Source organism: Eretmochelys imbricata, chromosome 9 (genome assembly GCF_965152235.1).
Source record: "Eretmochelys imbricata isolate rEreImb1 chromosome 9, rEreImb1.hap1, whole genome shotgun sequence".
NCBI lineage: Eukaryota > Metazoa > Chordata > Testudines > Cheloniidae > Eretmochelys > Eretmochelys imbricata.
In genome coordinates this window covers 4,020,280-4,038,732 of record NC_135580.1, presented here as the reverse complement: position 1 = coordinate 4,038,732, position 18,453 = coordinate 4,020,280, and the positions used below count along the sequence as shown (strand labels likewise).

The 18,453-nt window shown below is 51.7% G+C and overlaps 1 protein-coding gene across 1 annotated transcript in view; it reads right to left on the bottom strand.

Annotated features, from left to right (window-relative positions):
* Nucleotides 1–4,486: 4,486 nt before the first annotated feature.
* Nucleotides 4,487–18,453, bottom strand: part of P3H2 (prolyl 3-hydroxylase 2) — a 123,042-nt gene continuing 109,075 nt past the window's right edge. The window contains exons 9-15 of the mRNA XM_077826386.1: nucleotides 12,765–12,892; nucleotides 11,467–11,562; nucleotides 11,218–11,368; nucleotides 10,622–10,739; nucleotides 9,847–9,922; nucleotides 6,197–6,337; nucleotides 4,487–4,584 (exon numbers count right to left, since the gene is read on the bottom strand). Of these exons, the coding sequence (XP_077682512.1) occupies nucleotides 4,492–4,584; nucleotides 6,197–6,337; nucleotides 9,847–9,922; nucleotides 10,622–10,739; nucleotides 11,218–11,368; nucleotides 11,467–11,562; nucleotides 12,765–12,892 (803 nt within the window). The 3' untranslated portion in view covers nucleotides 4,487–4,491. The remainder of the gene's footprint in view (nucleotides 4,585–6,196; nucleotides 6,338–9,846; nucleotides 9,923–10,621; nucleotides 10,740–11,217; nucleotides 11,369–11,466; nucleotides 11,563–12,764; nucleotides 12,893–18,453) is intronic.

Here is an 18,453-nt window from a genome sequence, read left to right as displayed (position 1 = left end):
CTGTCTCGTCACCCTACCCATGACGGCTGCATGAAACGTTGCAACGATTCGCCAGATCAATCACACTGATCAATCGGCTCTCATTGGTTCCTGTCACGCACCCATCTGTCTGCAGCCATTTGTTGGCTTCCACCGTCAGCTCTTTGGGGCAGGGCCCATCCTTTTGGTCTGTTAAGACAACACCTAGCAAATGCGAGCCTGGCCCATGACTAGCGCTCCCAAGGTATTACAAATAATCAGTACAATGCTCATAGTGTCCCGAGCCAGCTGGTGCATATATTTCCCATTGCTTGCTGCTGGCTGGACCAAGAACAAGCCTGGGCTTTCCCTGGGGAACAGTGAACTGAGGTTTTCTTTTAGCAGGGGGTGGCAAGCTGGCGGTGTAGCTGGAGCAGGAGGCGCTGAGTGACGTTCAGCCTGGCCGGGACGTGTGTGATGCTGGCCGGTCTATTACCCCTGTGCCCGACCAGCTTCGCAATAGTTCACCAAACGGGGGAGGGGGCTCGTGAGGGGCCTCTGCTGAAAGCGGTGCGCTCGAAGCAGGACGGTTGCCTTTTCACACCCGTGTCCGCCCCGTCCCCGTGTGCGCTTGCACTGATCCGAGCAGCCGAGGGAGTGGATCCTGCTGCCCCTGAGCCATGCCCTGAGCGGTAGCTGCCTGTGGGGCCGGTCGCGTGGTGGGCTTCCCCTACCCGGGCCGTCCCGTGGGCCAAGGAGCTGCACAGGACCCATCCTCCCCCTACTGCAGCCCCAGCTTGGCTGCTACAATCCTGCCCTGGCCTCGCCCCACCGTAATTACCACAACACCCCCTACCGGTAAGGCAAGATCCGGGCCTGGGCAATTGCTGCGGTACCAAGGCAGGGGCTTGAGGCACTACTGCCTATCCCAAGGTTTGTGCCGGAGCAGCGTGATATTCTTCCCGCCGCCCAGAGCAAGCGGGGTGTGCCAGTGTGCGTCACCCAGCAACTGAATGTGGTTGTAGCTTTGGGCATTCAGCGTTCGGCTGGGAGGACATGCCCGGCCGCCAGGAGCCCCCCGAAGTCCCAGCTTTGGCCTTTTCCACAGCAGCACCAGCCTACTCGTGTTACAAGGACACGGCTCTCAGCGCCAGGCTGCGTTCCTTCCTCCAGGCTGTGCTCCGGGCCATATTGTGCCACCAAGGAGCCCGCTGCCAACACACTGGGCCTGAGTCCCTCCTCTAGCCCGGCTACGCTTGGTTCAAGAATGGGGTGAGCGGCAGGAGGGCAAAACTAGCGTCACCCACTGCTGTGCTTTGTCCGGCCTCCTGCATGAGGTCAAGCCTGCTGCCCACAGCCCCAAGGGGACAGGGTGGCATTTGAGAATTGCAGGCTCTCAGCCCCAGTCACACCCCGGCTGGCAAACCCTAGAGTTAGGTGCAGCTCTCGGCCCCCCAGGGAAGCCTCCAGGCTGCAGGAGAGAATCAGCCGGGGTTAGGGCATAAAGAGCATAAAGACCCCCGGGAGAGCTCTGCCATCGCCTGGTGCCCCATGAGTGACGGGCCACCTACTCTGAACGTGGTGTACAACCCACCCCAGCAACCTTTTGTGCTGCACAAAGGCTGAGCTGATCCTGCTTGCTCTTCCCAAGCTGGGCTGGCAGGCGGAGAAAGCAGCGAAAACTCATGTGCATCACTCGGCTGCTGAGCTCTGACTCTGAAACACGCTCCGGGCGCAGCTCTGCTACAGGGCAGGATGCCGATTGGGGAACACTTGTCCCACAAAACCCACACATTTAATGAACACACACCGGCTTTGAGACGATTCCAACCCCTCTGAGGCATGGTGGAGGGAAACCCCTTGTAGAGACGATGCAGAAGTGGGCCAACCGGGACTGAAACCCTCAAAAGAAAGGGCTGGGGATCCCAGGAGGGGATCTGCGTTCCAAAGGAGCGACCCAATGTTGGAGAGAACTTCTCCCAGCCGATAGTGGACCTTTCTGGATAAATCACCCGAGGCCAAGGCTGTGCCCTGTGTTTAGTTTATTCCCCTGAGTTTAGACACAGCTCTCTAGGGAACAGCAAAATAGCAGCAGCCAAATCACAACCTGCAATGGGAGCACGATAGCGCCTCTGGCCCGTTGTTCCTTTCCTCGCTGGACGCTACAAGAACTGATGGAGACTGCGTCCTTCTGGCCTCACAGCCCATGAGAAATGGGGTGCGCAGCCTGTGGGTGTAGACGAGCAAGCTTGCTTTTGCAGGGGAGCTGGGGGAGGTTTTAGGGCTCCTGGGTTTTGCAGTGGCAGGATAAACGATCGGCCTCCCCAACCCCAGCACAGATGGGGCAGGAGCTAGTGTTCATGTCAGGTATGCCTTAATGAAGGGGGAAGCAGCATAAACCCACTTTAACATCATAGATACAGCATTTGCTGATTAATAAACTAGGCAACAGAGCTTGACTGTAAGGACATAAATGCCCTTCCTCATGCATTGCTGCTCCCGTGGTTTTAACAGGGCACCACGTGCTTCTGCATGACACATTACAGTGGGGCTGGGATATTAGAAAAGAAACAGGCTGCAGGTTTACAACAGCCTCGCAGCACATGGGCAGGAACCTACCCCAGCTGCTTGCTGACTGCGTCTTACCGCTGAAACAAAAACGTTGATCCCACCCGACCCGTGGCTGGGGCGACAACCCCTGGGAAACAGGGCAAGAGCGAAGGCTGGCTGTTAGCAGGGTTGCTTACAAAGTGGGCTGAGGGAACCTTGCCCCCTCCCAGCCTCAGCAGGAAGGTGGCGGCAAATCCTGGCTCAGCAACACACGGTAAATGCCCTGCTTTGCTTTCAAGGATGTAACTGTGTCCCCTTCCCGGCCTGGTCACGTAATCAACCTGTAGCCAGGAGAAGCCTGCACCAGTTCCCCTCCCCGCTGAGGTGGCGGCTTTGGAAGCAGACAGGCCCTGAGGAAGGCAGTTGCAGGCGGGAGGAGGAAGACAATTGCTACAGATTCAGGACAACTTGGGGCAGGTTCAGCATGAGCTCCATGATAGAAGAGCGAGAACAAGTGACTGGTTCCAGATTCTCCAAGCCCTGGCAATGCCGGGGGGGAGGGGCAGAGGGCTCTGAGCAAGGGCCAAGCACCAGCCAAGTTCCCAGCAGAACTTTTTGGCAATGGGACAGTCGCCGTGAACCCCACCTCACAGCTCCCAGCCTGCCAAGGTGCTCTTTGCTTTGCAGCTGACCGATTGGGGCGAGAATCGCCCCTGTGCCTGGGGCCAGCGCGGAGGGTCAGATGCTCACTGGCTTCAATGATTGCGCTGATTTAGAGCGGCCGAGGATCTGACCGTATAGCCCCCATCCGGGCCCCAGGGTTATATTCACCCTACGAGCAGAGAAGACGACGACACAGCAAGATACGGACTTAGTGGCCTACTGGAGCTCACAAGCTTAACAAACAGCCCGTGCTACCCACAGCAGAAGCCAGATCCCTCGAGGCATTACACTTCGTAGAGCGAAGCATGCAGTAAGCACCTCACACTGAAAGCGGCACAGGAGCACAAAGGGCTGCTGGTGCTGCAGGGCATGTGCCCGCTCCCCCTGCCAGGATCTTCCACAGGAAGAGATGCAAAATGCACACCCAGCGGCAGGTCACCGTAACATCCCCGACCCTGCCAGATGCTGTACTGCATGGGCCTGGGGCTGGGGACTTCTAACCTTACATTTCGCCGGTAGTGGCACCTGCAGCTGCCCCGGAACAGAAGTCCAAAGATGACAGCATGAAGCTGAGTTTCTTTCACGGCCCCAAGCAGTTAATGGGGAAAATGCTATCAGGGAGAGTTGCCAATCTCACGGTGGAGCAGCTGGAAAACAAGCTGCTTGGCTTAGGCCCCTTCTCTTCATACCACTTTGCCTGGGTCTTGTGCAAAGCACATGCGGGAGCCCTCTGCAGAGCAATTCCATCATGGGCTCAGCAGACGTGATTTCTTAAAGGACAGCTCCAACCCCCTGGCTGTGCTCAGGAATGTATGGCCAGATCTCAGCCGTGCAATAGGAGCCTGTACACGTCCCAGAGCAGGATTCAGACCTAACTCCTCAAATGGCTTTGGAAAGGGAGCCACCACAAAAAGAAAAGCCAGGTCTGACATGCACTGCATGAACCCGGGACAACAAAAGAACTGTACAGTTCCCCTCTATCTGCGGTCAGTGCCCTGTAGATCCGCCAGGAACCCCCACGCTATGTTCTCCTTGTCTGGGTCTGAGGAGAGAGCCCCGCCTGAGGAACGGGAAGACAGCCTGTCAGGGGAATAGAGGGACCCGAAAAAGTGCTGGGGAAGGCCAGTGAATACAGCAGGAAGAGTCAGCCCCCGCAGGAGAGGTGCGCACATGGGGCCCAGAGGGAGCTGTGCCAAAACACAGAGGCGCCATGTTCATATTAACCGATTCATTTATACCGAGGCTCTGTATAAAAATAAAAGGGTTCTAATAGGATTAACAATATTAAATAAATATTTAATCGGAAGTCCTTGGCCTAGTTTAGAGCTCGTCCTTCGGGTTGATGTTCAGGTCGTTGGCTCCTAGATGCTCTTGGTCTAACGTCGCTATCACTTCGTCTGCCTGGATTCGCTCCTGCAGGAAAGAGGAGGAGGAATAAATAGCAGCAGCAGCGTCGATGTCTCCTCTCGTCTCTGAGCTATTTCTCCATCAAGGAGGAAATTCATCCTGGCACGGAAGGCCAGTATAAGACCTAGGCACAACTCACCTGGGGACACAGTGCGGCCTAATGGATTGGGCACTATGTTGGCACTTGGGAGAGCCATTCTCAGCTTTGCCACGACCTTGCTGTGTGATCTTGGGGAGGTCACTTGACCGCTTGGTGCCTCAGTTTCCCCTCCCACCCTTTGACTGTCTTGCCAATGTAGAGTTTAAGCTCTTTGGGGCAGGTCTCGTCCGATGCACCGAGCACAACGGGGCCTGTAGTGCTACCGAAACACAAATAACTACAGCACCGCCATGTACATGTGTCCTAAACTAAGACCCCAAGGGATGGACAGGCTGCGGGTGCCAGACCCCAGGAATCCAGAAAGCAGAAGCACAGTCTAGCGACCGGATTAATAGACTGGGTGTCAGGACTCCTGGGTTTTATTCTGTTTTGCCAATGACTTGCTGTGTGACCTGGGGGAGCTGTTTAAAGCCCCTGTACCAGAATTTTGCCATCGGTGAAAAGGGCCCCACCAGGCTGAAGTAACGAATGGTTGAGATCACTGGCTGAAAGAACCGTGTGCTCACAAACAGGGGTGTGCTCCTGGTCCTCCCCCTTGCTGTGGATTTCCACTGGGATACTGGTCATTACCGGAATTGTCCACTAGGTGTCACTAATGCTCAGCAGAAACATTGCTCTAAGGGCTGTCTACACTGCAAATAAAAAAATGCCGCTGGCCCCCCGCCAGCTGACTGGGGCTCATGGGGCTTGAGCAAAGGGGTGGTTTAATTGCCTTATAGATGTTCGTGCTCAGGCTAAGGCCCAGGCTCTAGACCCTGCGAGGTGGGAGGTTCCCACACCTTGGCCTGCAGGTGTCTGTCTGCAGTGTAGACGCACCCTAAGAGCCAGTCCCAGATTGCAGGTCCTGTTTCTCGACCTGGCCAAAAACGGAGCCCATGCAAGGGTCACACGGGAAAGCCACCCTCTTAGTGGAGGTTCTAGTATAACCACAATCTGCCCAGCCCCCCAGTGTCGTAATGGGCAGCTCCCAAACATGGCCGAATTTACTGACAAGTCCCTCAGAGGCAGGACAGGGTACTGTCCCCACCATGCAGATGGGAATAGGGGCCCAGAGAAGTGAAAGTCACACAGCTCAATCCAGATCTCCTGACTCCCAGTCTAGGCCTGGTACAATGCATTTATTGCATTCATTGGGGGTGGGGGGAAGGGTTCGTTTTGCTTGCGGGAGGCTGGTTGATCCTGTAAGTCCCTTTCCATCTCTAACCCTATGCTCTGTTGAGCATGACAGTATCCAGTGCCCTGAAGACAGGTTCCAGCTAGCTATGGAAACACCCACTGGTTCTGAGGCAGACCCAGCACTTCTGCCTAGGCAGGCATCTTTGTGGCTAGGCAGAGGGGCCTCTTAGCTAAAGATGACAGAGCATTACAAGGAGCTCCCTGGTTTTTCACTAGCTCCCCGCTGTACCGCCCCGCGCCATTCATGACGGTCTCTGCTGCTGTCACGATGGAAGAACTCACCAGCTCCCTGTAAAGTGGGTCCAAAGTGAACCAGAGAGCAACAGCACATCGCTGGCCTTTGGTGACTGCTTTGACCCCGTGGGGGTTCTCCCCACCAGAGGAGAAGCTGATCATGCGCCCACACTTTGGCTTGATAGAGGCCTGTAAAAAACACCAAGTCAAACATTGCAAACACAACCAGCATTTAGGCTCATGGCAAAGAACCAGCATACTGCAGATCTCTTGTGTTGCCCTGGGTTCCCGTCAGTTCAGGCCTTTGACTTTAATGGATCTCTCTGGATAGCTCCAGGATACTCGAAAACTCAGAGCATTGCTGAGATGGGCATTTTGCTCCAGAAAAAGGGCTCTGTCCTGTTGCAGAGGATTAACCCAGAAAAGGTGAGGCAGCGTGCAAAGTCTGTGCAAAATTCAATGCAACACACTCAATCATTGCAAATCAGTTGTGTTCAAACTAGGCAATAATTAGATGTCCCTTCAATGAGATCAGGTTAACCTTCACACTCTGACTGTTATAAGGAAATAAGGCATACATTTCTAACAGTGAGGGTAACTGCTCCGATGGTTAATTTACCAAGAGTCATGGTGAATTTTCCATCACTGACCATTTTTAATCAAGACTGGATGTTTTTCTATAAGATCTGATCTTGGAATTATTTGGGGGCAGTTCTCTGGCCTGTACTGTACTGGCGGTCAGACTAGATGATCACAAGGGTCCCTTCTGGCCTTGGAAACCAGGAATCTATGAACCACGAGCAATTTTCCTCTTCTCCCTCTTCTGAAGCCATAACACTATACATTTCTGAATTGACACCCTGATTTGACTTTATGATGCTCGGTCCCACAATGGAATGGATTGCAGTTCCAAGTTACGACAGTTCGACTTACGATGCAATTTTCCGCAACCAATTGTGTCGTAAGTCCAAGGACTGCCTATATCTAGTTCTTTTTTGAACCCTGTTATAGTCTTGGCCTTCACAACATCCTCTGGCAAGGAGTTCCACAGGTTGACTGTGCTTTGTGTGAAAAAACACTTCATAGAATCATAGAATATCAGGGTTGGAAGGGACCTCAGGAGGTCATCTAGTCCAACCCCCTGCTCAAAGCAGGACCGATCCCCAATTAAATCATCCCAGCCAGGGCTTTGTCAAGCCTGACCTTAAAAACTTCTAAGGAAGGAGATTCCACCACCTCCCTAGGTAATGCATTCCAGTGTTTCACCACTTCCTTTTGTTTTAAACCTGTTGCCTATTAATTTCATTTGGTGACCCCCTAGTTCTTGCATTATGAGGAGTAAATAACACTTCCTTGTTTACTTTCTCCATACCAGTCATGATTTTACAGACCTCTATCATATCCCCCCTTAGTCGTCTCTTTTCCAAGCTCAAAAGTCCCAGTCTTATTAATCTCTCCTTATACGGAAGTTGTTCCAGACCCCTAATCATTTTTGTTGCCCTTTTTTGAACCTTTTCCAATTCCAATATATCTTTTTTGAGATGGGGCAACCACATTTGCACGCAGTATTCAAGATGTGGGTGTACCATGGATTTATCTAGAGGCAATGTGATATTTTCTGTCTTATTATCTATCCCTTTCTTAATCATTCCCAACATTCTGTTTGCTTTTTTGACTCCTGCTGCACACGGAGTGGATGTTTTCAGAGCACTATCCACAATGACTCCAAGATCTCTTTCTAGAGTGGTAAGAGCTCATTTAGACCCCATCATTTTATAGGTATAGTTGGGATTATGTTTTCCAATGTGCATCACTTTGCATTTATCAACACTGAATTGAATTCAAAGGACTCATAGCAAGCTTATGTTCAGCCTTTAAATGAAGGTGGCTGGAGAGTGGAGAAGACAAGGATGGGGACACACTTACTGTCCAACCCTACACTGTGATTGGCTTATTTCTTTAATAGGATATCACTTGTATCATTCTAGGTGCGTTAACAGGAGTGTCGTATGTAAGACGTTGGAGGGAATCGTCTTGCTCTACTCGGCCCTGATGAGGCCTTTGCTGGAATACTGCACCCCATTTGAGGTGCCACATTTGAGGGAAGATGTGGACAGACTGGAGAGAGGCCAGAGGAGAGCAACAAAAATGATCAAAGGTTTAGAAAACCTGAACTATGAGGAAAGTTAAAAAAACTGGACATGTTTAGTGTGGAGAATAGCAGACTGAGAGGGGACCTGATAACAATTTTCAGATATGTGAAGGGCTGTTATAAAAAGAACAGGGATCAAGTGTTCTCCACGTCCACTGAAGATAGGATCAGAAGCAATGGGCTTAATGTGCAGCAAGGGAGATGTAGGTTAGAGATTAGGAGGAACTTTTTATAGCTCTCAACGTAGTTAAGCTCTGGAACAGGTTTCCCAGGGAGGTTGTGGAATCCCCGTCACTGGAGGCTTTTAAGACCAGGGTGGACACGGATGGCCCTAGGTTTCCTTGGTCCTCCCTCAGCGCAGGGGGCCGGATTTGATGACCTTACTTTTCTACAATGCAGTGCTGTTGTAGCCATGTTGGTCTCAGGATATTAGAGAGACAAGATGGGGGAGGTCATATCTTTTATTGGACCACCTTCTGTTGGCGAGAGAGGAAAAGTTTTGTGTCTCACCCACCTTGTCTCGCTTGCTTCAAATTTGACCACTAGGGGGTGCAGAAGCTCAGTGAATTGGGCAACCACACAAAGCAGGATCCTCGGCCAGCCTGTCCGGGTTTTTTTTTTTTTTTTATAAACTGCGTGTCTTCGTCTAAACCTTCTACTTAATGGATCAGAGATTCCAAAAATCCACTCTCTGCAGAAGTCAGGAATCCTGAGTGATTGTAGGCGCACAGGATGCCAGCAGCAGGGTTATGACATGGCTTTAGTAGGGAAAGTAACAAATACTTTCCTCATAGATTGTATTTTCTAAATGGACAACCAATCTAATTCTCAATTACTGAGGGACAATCCCCTCTCATTGATACATTTTGCTTTCCACAACCAAACCTCCGTACAACTTTTCATGAGTGATGTACCCGAGTATTCGGATTCTAATATCTAAACTGTATTGTTAAATCTATTCACCTAAATTTGGGTTATTGCTGATTGTGGACTCTATGGATCATATGACTTTTAAAAACTAACTTTGTATTTGTGGATAATCTAAGCTCTATACCCAGATGTACAGACACACTTTTCCCAACCTAGGTATTATATAATTTTTTAACATTAGCTTTAATAAAAAATTTAAAATTTGCTTCCACTTGTATCGCCCATGACAGAGGAACAGAAATTGCTTGTTAGCTTAATTCGGTAGCAATAAAAACCCTCCAGCCGGTTAAGGCTGTCCTCATTGACAGTTGTAGAGGGGCGGCTGTGAGCCACACTGAAGACCTCACACTCTGGGTAGCCTTGTTCTGCACCATTAGGATGGTGAATGTCTTTTCAGATTACACCTAGAATGGATTCTAGTCTAAGGTTACCGAGGCTAGGGATGTAACTGTTTTATGGAGGGGCCCACTGGTCTGAGGTCACAGCCTAAGTTATCTGAAAAGCCCTAGCTATACACGGCACCAGCTCTGGAGGAATGGACTAGGAAGGAAAACAAAATGGATCCCCCCAGCCAACCCACTGACATCAACTTTGCCAGCCAAGGCAATTTACTTACAGTAACAGTTTTGGCATCCATCTCAGTGAATATAAACTCCCCGCCTTCGAAATCCGTGTTAATGTACAGAAGGGCGCTGGGGGAAGAATGACGAGACCCCGGTGAGGCTGGCTGGCTGCCCCTACCCCAGGCAGCTACAAACACAGGATTTGCATCAGCAGATCTGGCCCGTGGGAAGAAGAATGCTCACCACTCTCCCAGGGCCCACTCCGCCTGCCAGGGAAGTCAGGGGAAAGGCTCCCGCTGACGTCAATGGGAGGTGGCTGGGCCCACAGTATTTCAGGGGTTCGAGTCCCGCCTGCCCTGTGGGTGCCAGCAGGGGCAGGTATGTGGGGGACGGTGATACAGGGGTGGGGGTGGGTAATCTCTCCTCTGGGTTATATCTAAGCCCAGCAGGGACACGCATCCTTCCTTCCTGGCACGGATGTGCTGACGATCTCCCCAGACTGGCCAGCCTTGCGAGGTGACCGCCACGTCGGGCGAAACAGCCAAGAACACCATGGGGCTGCCACAGCCAACCGCTGCCTGGAACTTGGCCCCCAATTCCTCCTAGAACCACGACCATACCATGGATCCAGAGCCTGCCTCTTCAGCCCATCACTGGCTGGGATTTACCTGGCTCTAGGGCAGCCTAACTTTACCAGGCATCGGAGCCAAAGTGGGCTCTCGTGGTCACGCCCCACCGACCTGGTGCCCAGCGAGGAACATGCCTTGTCTGTTTCCCCTGGCCAGGCACCTGCATCTGGCACACGGCATCTCAGCCCTGCGTTCCTACCTGTAATCCCGGAAGGTGTAGGCCGGGGGCTCCTTCCAGCACTCGCTGGCCTCAGGATCCAGCAGGCAGTTGTCGGCATGGATGGGGTGGCTTAGGTCGTTCCTTTTCTCCTGCTGGCCTAGGCAGTACCACGCGGGGGGAGAGGAAGAGATGAGATAAGCATGACAGGGTCTCAGAGCTCAGCTCCCCCCAGGGGCATTTGCACTTGGAGGGCTCTCGCTGCCAGCAAAAATACAAAGACAGCGGGCGAAAAGGGGGAATCTGGGGAGCCTGGAGACAAAGAATTGACACCTGCCTTGCGCTCACTTGAAACACCATGAGCCTGATGGAACAGACACCCCAATCTGGGGTGAAGGAGAGCAAGGGGGGGCACTGAGACAGAGAGAGGAAGGAGGAGAGGCAGACGAGGAGAGATGAAGAGCGAAAGAATGAACAAACTCATGCCCCCTGCAGGTGGCTTCCTCCAGGGAGGACGTGGGGCAGGGATCTCTGAGGCAGGAGACAGTACAAAATCGTTGTACATACAACAGCTCCGTTCCCTCCCTCTTGACTGCTTCTTCAGCACTGAGCCGCAAGGCCGGCCCCTGCCCCCTTACCCGGCAGGGCGGTGCGGCACACCATGTGCGTGTAGGAGAAGTAGAGGGTGGAGTTCAGCAGGAAGTAGGACTCCACGATCCTGCGGGCCTTCTCGCTGACGTCATAGAACAGGCGGGCGCTCTTCAGCGGGACGCGCCCCTCGTAGCCGAACTGCAGGGCAATCACACACCAGAGTGAGCACTGGCCGCCCAGAGGGTGGCGGAGCCACCCGCCGAGCCACGGGGGCTGGAGAAAGGGGCAAACCGCACCTTGAGAGCTTTGAGGACAGTGGCCCCTTCAAACTTCTCGTTGGGAGTGTGGGGTGAGGTTTTCCCTCGATAGCCATCTCCAGCCAGCATGATCCCCTGGAAGAAATGACACGAGCAGAGGTCAGGGATATCGGTTATCCTGAGCAGAAACCCCAAATCAGTTTTATTCTTCATCCTGCTCTCCCCATCCTAAATACTGAACCCTCACCAGTAAGAACTACAGACGAAATCAGGTGGGTTCCATTCTGCTTTGGTCACCGTCAATGGCACCGTCAGCTAAGGGCTGATGGCAACATCGTTACTGGTTGAAATGACAATTAAGCTGCCATGGGTCTATGACAACCCAGGGAGATTCAGGAGTGCAGGGCTCTGTGTTTAGCTCAGCTACTACCGTGCTTTCAAGCAAGCCACTCCACCATCATGCCCTCTCTAAAATGGGGATAATCATCTTATCTCCTCTGTGAAGTCCTTGGAGATCTATGGGTTGAAAGCACCATGTAAAAGCTGGGTATTATTGTTAGAGAACACAGCTCAGTTTTGCTAAGGAAGAAATATGGAAAATTATCCTCGCAACTCATGAACTTTCCTTAAATGTCATCCAGTTTTTTAAAATGAAAATATCGGCTGTGGGATTCAAGGCTCCCCCTATTTCCCCCTTCCCCAAAAGTCTTGTTGAACTCAAAGTTTATGGCCCTGCGTGCAGAGAGAAACAGGAAGAAAATGATAGATAGCTAGTGAAAACAGCTGGCTGCTATCGCTGTCCCTTCTGAGTGAAATGCAAAAAGTAAACAAACTGCATCACTAGGGGAAAAGTGAATGAGTTGATTCAACTCACTTCAGGGGTTACTTGGAACACAAGCAAAGAGATTATTTAGGAGTGGGCTATTCCCTAACTGGTCTTCTCATGTAACTGGCAAACACAGTGGGCCAGATCCTCAGCTGGTGTCTATCGGTGTCAAAGCACGGGCCGGCAGTGGGGATTGTAGACGGCATTTGATATGCTCCCCTAGTGCCTGGATCACACAGTTCTGTTGCAGAAGCCAAGCTCTGACCCTGGATACACACACGCAACTCCCAGAGACCTCGTTAGTGGTTACGTGCATGTGGGAGGGTGGAATTTGGAGACACGTTCTTTGTGTTTGCTGGGGGCCTTGTGCAGTTAGGCAAAATCAGACAGTTACACCCACTCCACATGGCTCCCTGGCCCAGACCCTCTGCCCACGTGGCTTCCCTGCAACCAGCAACCCCCCTTCTCCGCCCTCCACCCAGCAGCCCTCCCCACCATCTCCGATACTCACATTGGCCACTCTACGCAGCTCTCGGCACTCCTCCTCCGATATGACGTTATCCAGTAGCACTCGCTGCGTGCCGTTCAGCTGCTGGGAGTTATAGATGAACTTCACGTCGCTGTAGAGCAGAGAACCCCCTACGGGAAAGACAGATATAAAACAACCCTGAACATGACACCTCTTCCCTGGCTTGTCAGTCACATGGAGGCACCAGGCCAACTGAGGTCACCTTGGTGGCGTTCCAGAGGCCTGGCTTCACAGCCGTGTAACGGAGAGCAGGACCTGGCCTCGTGTCAATAACAAAGACACAGAGGTGAAATCCGCTCCCTGCGAGAGTGCCAGAGATTCCCACTTTCTCATCAGGCTCTTTGGCAATGCACGGGCCAGACTCTAAAACGCTGCACGGAGATGCAATGGGGCCCCGGACACCAGCTTACTGGCTTTTTTCAGAGCAGCCAATAGAACCAATTCCTATTTAAAAGTCGACCCTAAATTTCCACTGTGTTCGTTCTGTAAAAGCCTTTTTTGTATTTGGCTCAACGCACTGGCCCCGGAAATAGTCATCAGCATTTTTTCTGTCTTTTTTCTTTTTTTTTTTACTCTGTGGCTGCTGGGAGTGAGCTGCATTATTCCAGCCCAAGGCTGCTGACAGGAGCTCTCGTTGAGGGCCAATCTGCGGTCGCGGAGCGGATCTCCTCCCCCCACCCCACGCAGGGCTCCTGGGAGACAGGGAAGCTGTGGAAGAGACGGTTCTGTGCCGCTGGGGACCATTCCCTTGTGCTGCTCACAGTAGTCTCACCCCTACACTGTGTCCCCTCCAGTTTGCTGTATCCTTCTCTTGTCTCTCGTTTTCCACGTTCTAAGCTCCTTGGCGCAGGGACCATCCCACGAGGCGTGTGCAGCAGCTCGCACAAAAGGGCCTGGCTTCCCAAACGCAGCCTCCATGGGCTAGCGCATCACAAACCATTCCTCGTCCCAAGGTCCCATTACTGAAGGAGTCATTCCTAAAGGCCCCGGGAAGGGCTGGAGGCAGAAAGGCAACGGCTGTGATCGCAGGCTGCTCGAACCCCAATGTTCTGCCCCCCTCCTCGTAGGCTTGATTTGGCCCAGCCGCCCTTCCATCACGCCAGAGAGGCGGCCGGGCCAAATTGCAGAGAGTGGCATTGCAACCTGGCACGCAGGGTCGCAATGCCACTCAAATTGTCCTGACAGAGGAGCCGTATCTGCTGCCTAGTTTATCTATTGCTAGAAGAGCCCCTGGCTGGGATTTGCTCTACGAAGGCTGGCCTGCACCTCCCCCTCCCATTATGCTCTGGGGCAGAGCCCATTTTCCAGGCCTGCAAGCTCGTAGGGGCACTAACATGATTTCGGGCCAGCAGAACTTCATCACGGTGTCCCGGCGCTGCAGCCGTACACAGCCCTGCTGCGACTCAGCACGATGCTGCTGTGATGAGGCATCCTTTGGCTGCGGGAGCGCTGTCAAACACCAGCTCACGAGACGTTGCGCGTTTTACTGGGCCGTGGGGCGCACACACTGGTTTCACGTGGTATTCCCTGGAGATTCCAGCCAAGATCCCTTTTTTGTGGAAGGATTTTACACCATCGGTTCATATCTGTTCACAATGGGTCATATCTTGGGTTGGTTTTGAGGTCCTCTTGAAATATACTGGGCAATGTATTGTCCTGATAGTATGGAGATACTGCCATCCTCACTTGGCACAAGTCTGCCATGGGCCAGCGTTCCACACTGCAGATTGGGGCCAGGACAGGCTTTTTGTCCTGGGTTTGTACAGCGCCTAGCTCCAAGGGTAACACAAATCAATACTAGGCAGCTGGCAAATCAGACGCCTACCTTGCAGGGAGCGGGGAAGTGATTAGACATTTGGCTCACACGCTCTCTCTCCTGCGCACGGACACGGGATGAGGCCGCCCTCATTCAAATGGAAAAACAAGACAAGACAATGAAAACAAAAGTCTGTGTGTTTCGAAAACTAAACCCTCAACCCGATGTTTCTCTGGGGGGAAGGTGAAACGCTTCGGAGCCACGGGAAACAGATCTGCTCTTGGAACGCTGCAATAAAAAGCGGGCCGTGGCAGAAGAGCATTTATCTCGAAATTCGGCACGATGGAACATTGCTATTAAATGCTGCTTTTTATTTTTTTTGTCAGCTGCAGCACATTGCTGTTTTGGAAGGGCCCCAGGCCAATGGAGGAGACACGATACTGAGATCCCATTGCTTGCCGAGGAATGATCTGCGAAGAAGATTTAGGTTTCCTGGAAAAGGGAGCATCCCTCACGGTCTGTTTTGTTGCTTGAGGATAATATTTATTACAAACCAGCATGGATCAGAAAGAGAGGCCTGGATCAAAACCTCACACACTCGGGGCACTATCCAACCGGGCTCTGAACTTCCTGGATCAGGTTCGTTTCTTATACATACACAATACAGTGGGCACATCTAAGAAAGCTTTTGTTACTGCTTCCTTCTGGATGTGCTTCCAGTAGCTCCCCATTGCTGGCAGAAGATCAACTTCAAAAGGATGGAGCTGTTAAAAAGTGAACCACAAATATCCAGCAAGTTGACATGGATGTGCTGCATGTCCCAGCCAGGGAAAGGAGGGTCACTGCTACATCACAAACATGAAACTTCATCTTCCTTCTGTTTGTAGGTGCTGATCTACCTGGCGCCTGCTCTGGGCCAGGTCCCAGCATGTACCGTGCAGGTGAGCTCTACAGTGCAAACGGGTAAGTGCTGGGGCTTTGCCCATGGCTAGATTGTCTTTACAAAACCGAAGGATTTGCCCTGGCCTTGCGCTGTTCACGTGGCGGTCTCCAAACACTTTACAGACATCCACTGAGCCTCTCACTGGGAAGCATCATCACCGCTACTTAGAGGATGGGCAAAGGCAGGCACAAAGGGGTTAACTGGTCCCATGCAGCTGGGAATGGTACCCAGGAGCTCTGACTCGCAGTCCTCTGAGTTTAACCAGGACCAGCAGACACAATGCTGAACACGACCGGTCCTTGTCATCGTCATCAAACTTCAGGGGTCCCAGTGGTTATATTTCCCAGACAGGCCCATATAAGCCACCAAACAGCTGACCGAGGGCTCAATTCTGCTTGCTTCACCCAAGGGAACAACCAGTGGAAGCTAACAGGAGTCCTTCTGGGAGTAAAGTGAACAAGATTTGGGGCCTGATCTACTGACCATAAATCAGTGGGGAGCTTTCCATGCAAGTTCCATGGAGCTGAGTCAGACCAATGGTCCCAAGCAGTGAAAGGCTCTGTCCCTAATCCCTTGATTTTATTACTAATCCCCACCCCACGCCATTCAGGAGTGGAGCCATAATGGTTGTCCCTTTGGGAGGCTTTTAATTTTTGGCGATATTTTTGTAATTCCAGCCATCCGCTGGGGAAAGCCACGAATGATGCCAACTGTATGCTACAGTTACAACAGATCACTTGCAGCCAAAAATAAAAAGGAGCCGTATTAGTTCTGACAGCTAATATGTGCTCCGAGATTCATTCAATCAAACCTCTGGCCAACTTTGTGCACAAACAGGGGTGGCCAACCCAAAGGAGTTTGGCATCAGAGTTCAGAGGCAAAACCCAAGTCCTCAAATTCTCAGGAGACACCAAGACCTTCTGAGGATCAGCTGTTTGGAGAACCAGCAGCTCCATTTCTGCATAGCCCAGCAGCTCTAGCCCTGTGGAGCCTCTAAGCCTTGCAGCAATGCAGCTCCACATCATGTTCAGGACTGGGGAAACCATGCGCACTTCCCACCACAGGCTGCTTCTGGAGTAATGCTAACGGTGGGGAGTTTGGCTAACTTTGGCAATCCTCATCCCTTCCTGCCCTGCTTCGTGCCCTCTCCAGGCTCAGGGGACACAACCAATCTTCAGTTAAACCTGAATTCGAGTGAATTAAGGTTTGCCTGTAACTTCAAAGCCAAGTGAATGCTTAGCTCAAAACAAATATGATCTTTGCACCCCGAGTGCCTTCTCCGTGTGGCCAGGGCTGAAACGAGGATGGCAGGAGGTGGCTTGGTGCGTGGAGAAGCTGAAGCTGCCGTCCCTTTCCTCCCGGTGCTCTGGGAGCCCATCCTCAAGAGCAGTATTTTCTGGAGAGGCTCATGATGTGTTGGCTGGCTTTGGCGTCTGCCAGGGCTGACCCTACAACATTGGGATGCTTATCCTGGCAGAGAGGAGCCCAGTGTGGGTCGAGATCAAAGAATAAAAAAAACCCCGAAGGAATAAAAGGCCTTACAAACGTGTTTAGGTTCCTAACAGCCGGTTTGCACAGAGCTGACCCAGCCAACTTGCAGCAGCCGCCTTGGGAGCTGTAATGCAAACACTGCATCCTTGTATCACACCGTAGGTATGTACTTGGCTAGGCTCCTCCAGCCTCCCGGGCCTGTGGTTACAACTGCAGCGGGATCAAGCTGTTGATCACACATACACAGTGACTGCACTAATGATTTGTTTGGCCTCCAGTGTGTCCCGAGATTTTATATGCTCTTGAGCAGAGGGGCTCCGATATCTCAGGCATCAAAACAAGCTGGAATGCAACAGGGCAACAAGGCCACTGGCATTTTCTTTCTAGACACCATGGGGGCCCAGATTCTGATCTAAATGACACATGTGGGAATCTGCAGCAAGTCCACTGAGCTCAGTGAAATTATGCCTATGCAAAATCAGGACAGGAAAGAATCAGGTCCCAAATGTGTCCCGGACAGAGTCTGTCACAAAGGGTTTTTCTGGGCAAATCTCTGAAAGGAATGAAAAATAAAACCCATTTTTTCCAATTTTTGGAGAGTGTTTTTTCAGATTTTTTACAAACAAAAACCAATCCTTTTTCCTCGTGCCCCCCCTTCTCTTCCTTTTCTTCTCTCCTTTTTTCACTGGAAACAGGGAAAATAAAAAGGGAATTAAAAGGGGGGGGAGAAGACAGAAACTGAAAATCTTTTAGTTTTGGTACGTGTTTTTTCCTGAAAACTTGGAGAATTTCAGCTAAAGTGAAAATTTCGCACAAAAATTAAAGAAAGAAAAAACAAAAAACCAAACCAATTAGCTTTTGTACTAGGCAACTTGCTTGAAAGCTCTCAAATACCAGACTTTCCTACATTGCTTGTGCTGTGCCGGGGATTGAGAGCAATAGATTGATCACTTACGGCGACGGTGGGCCAAACGCAGCCCCTGGAGGGACATGCAACGTGGTATAAGGCTGCCAGGACACTCAGCTCAGGAGGGGGGAGATTTGTTGCTGCTGAGAGTTGTGTCTTGATATTAAGGAAGACGGTGACCGCGATGTGCTCCATTGCACGCAAACTGGGCTCAGCCGCTGATGATCTGAATAAATAGCTGATGTGGCCCTGGCAAGCGCAAATGTTGGTTTCCTCTAGTTTTGATCACACAGTGTTATTAATGCTCTGCATCATTTTTGACTGCAACCACTGACTATGATTTCCAAAGGGAGCAATGGCCAGGATTACCGGGAAACTTTGCAAGATCTTGTTACAATGACAGCCAGAGGGCAGAACCTTCCCCTGGCCCCATCCAAAGAGCAGAGCAAAGGTCCTGATATTTGACATGATTTTCTCTCCCAAGCAAGCAAGATGGAGCCGGCTTAGCGGTGGAGACAGGAGATCTGCTATGGCTGGCTTGCTGTCAGACTGCTTTGAAGCGAAGGAATGGCTT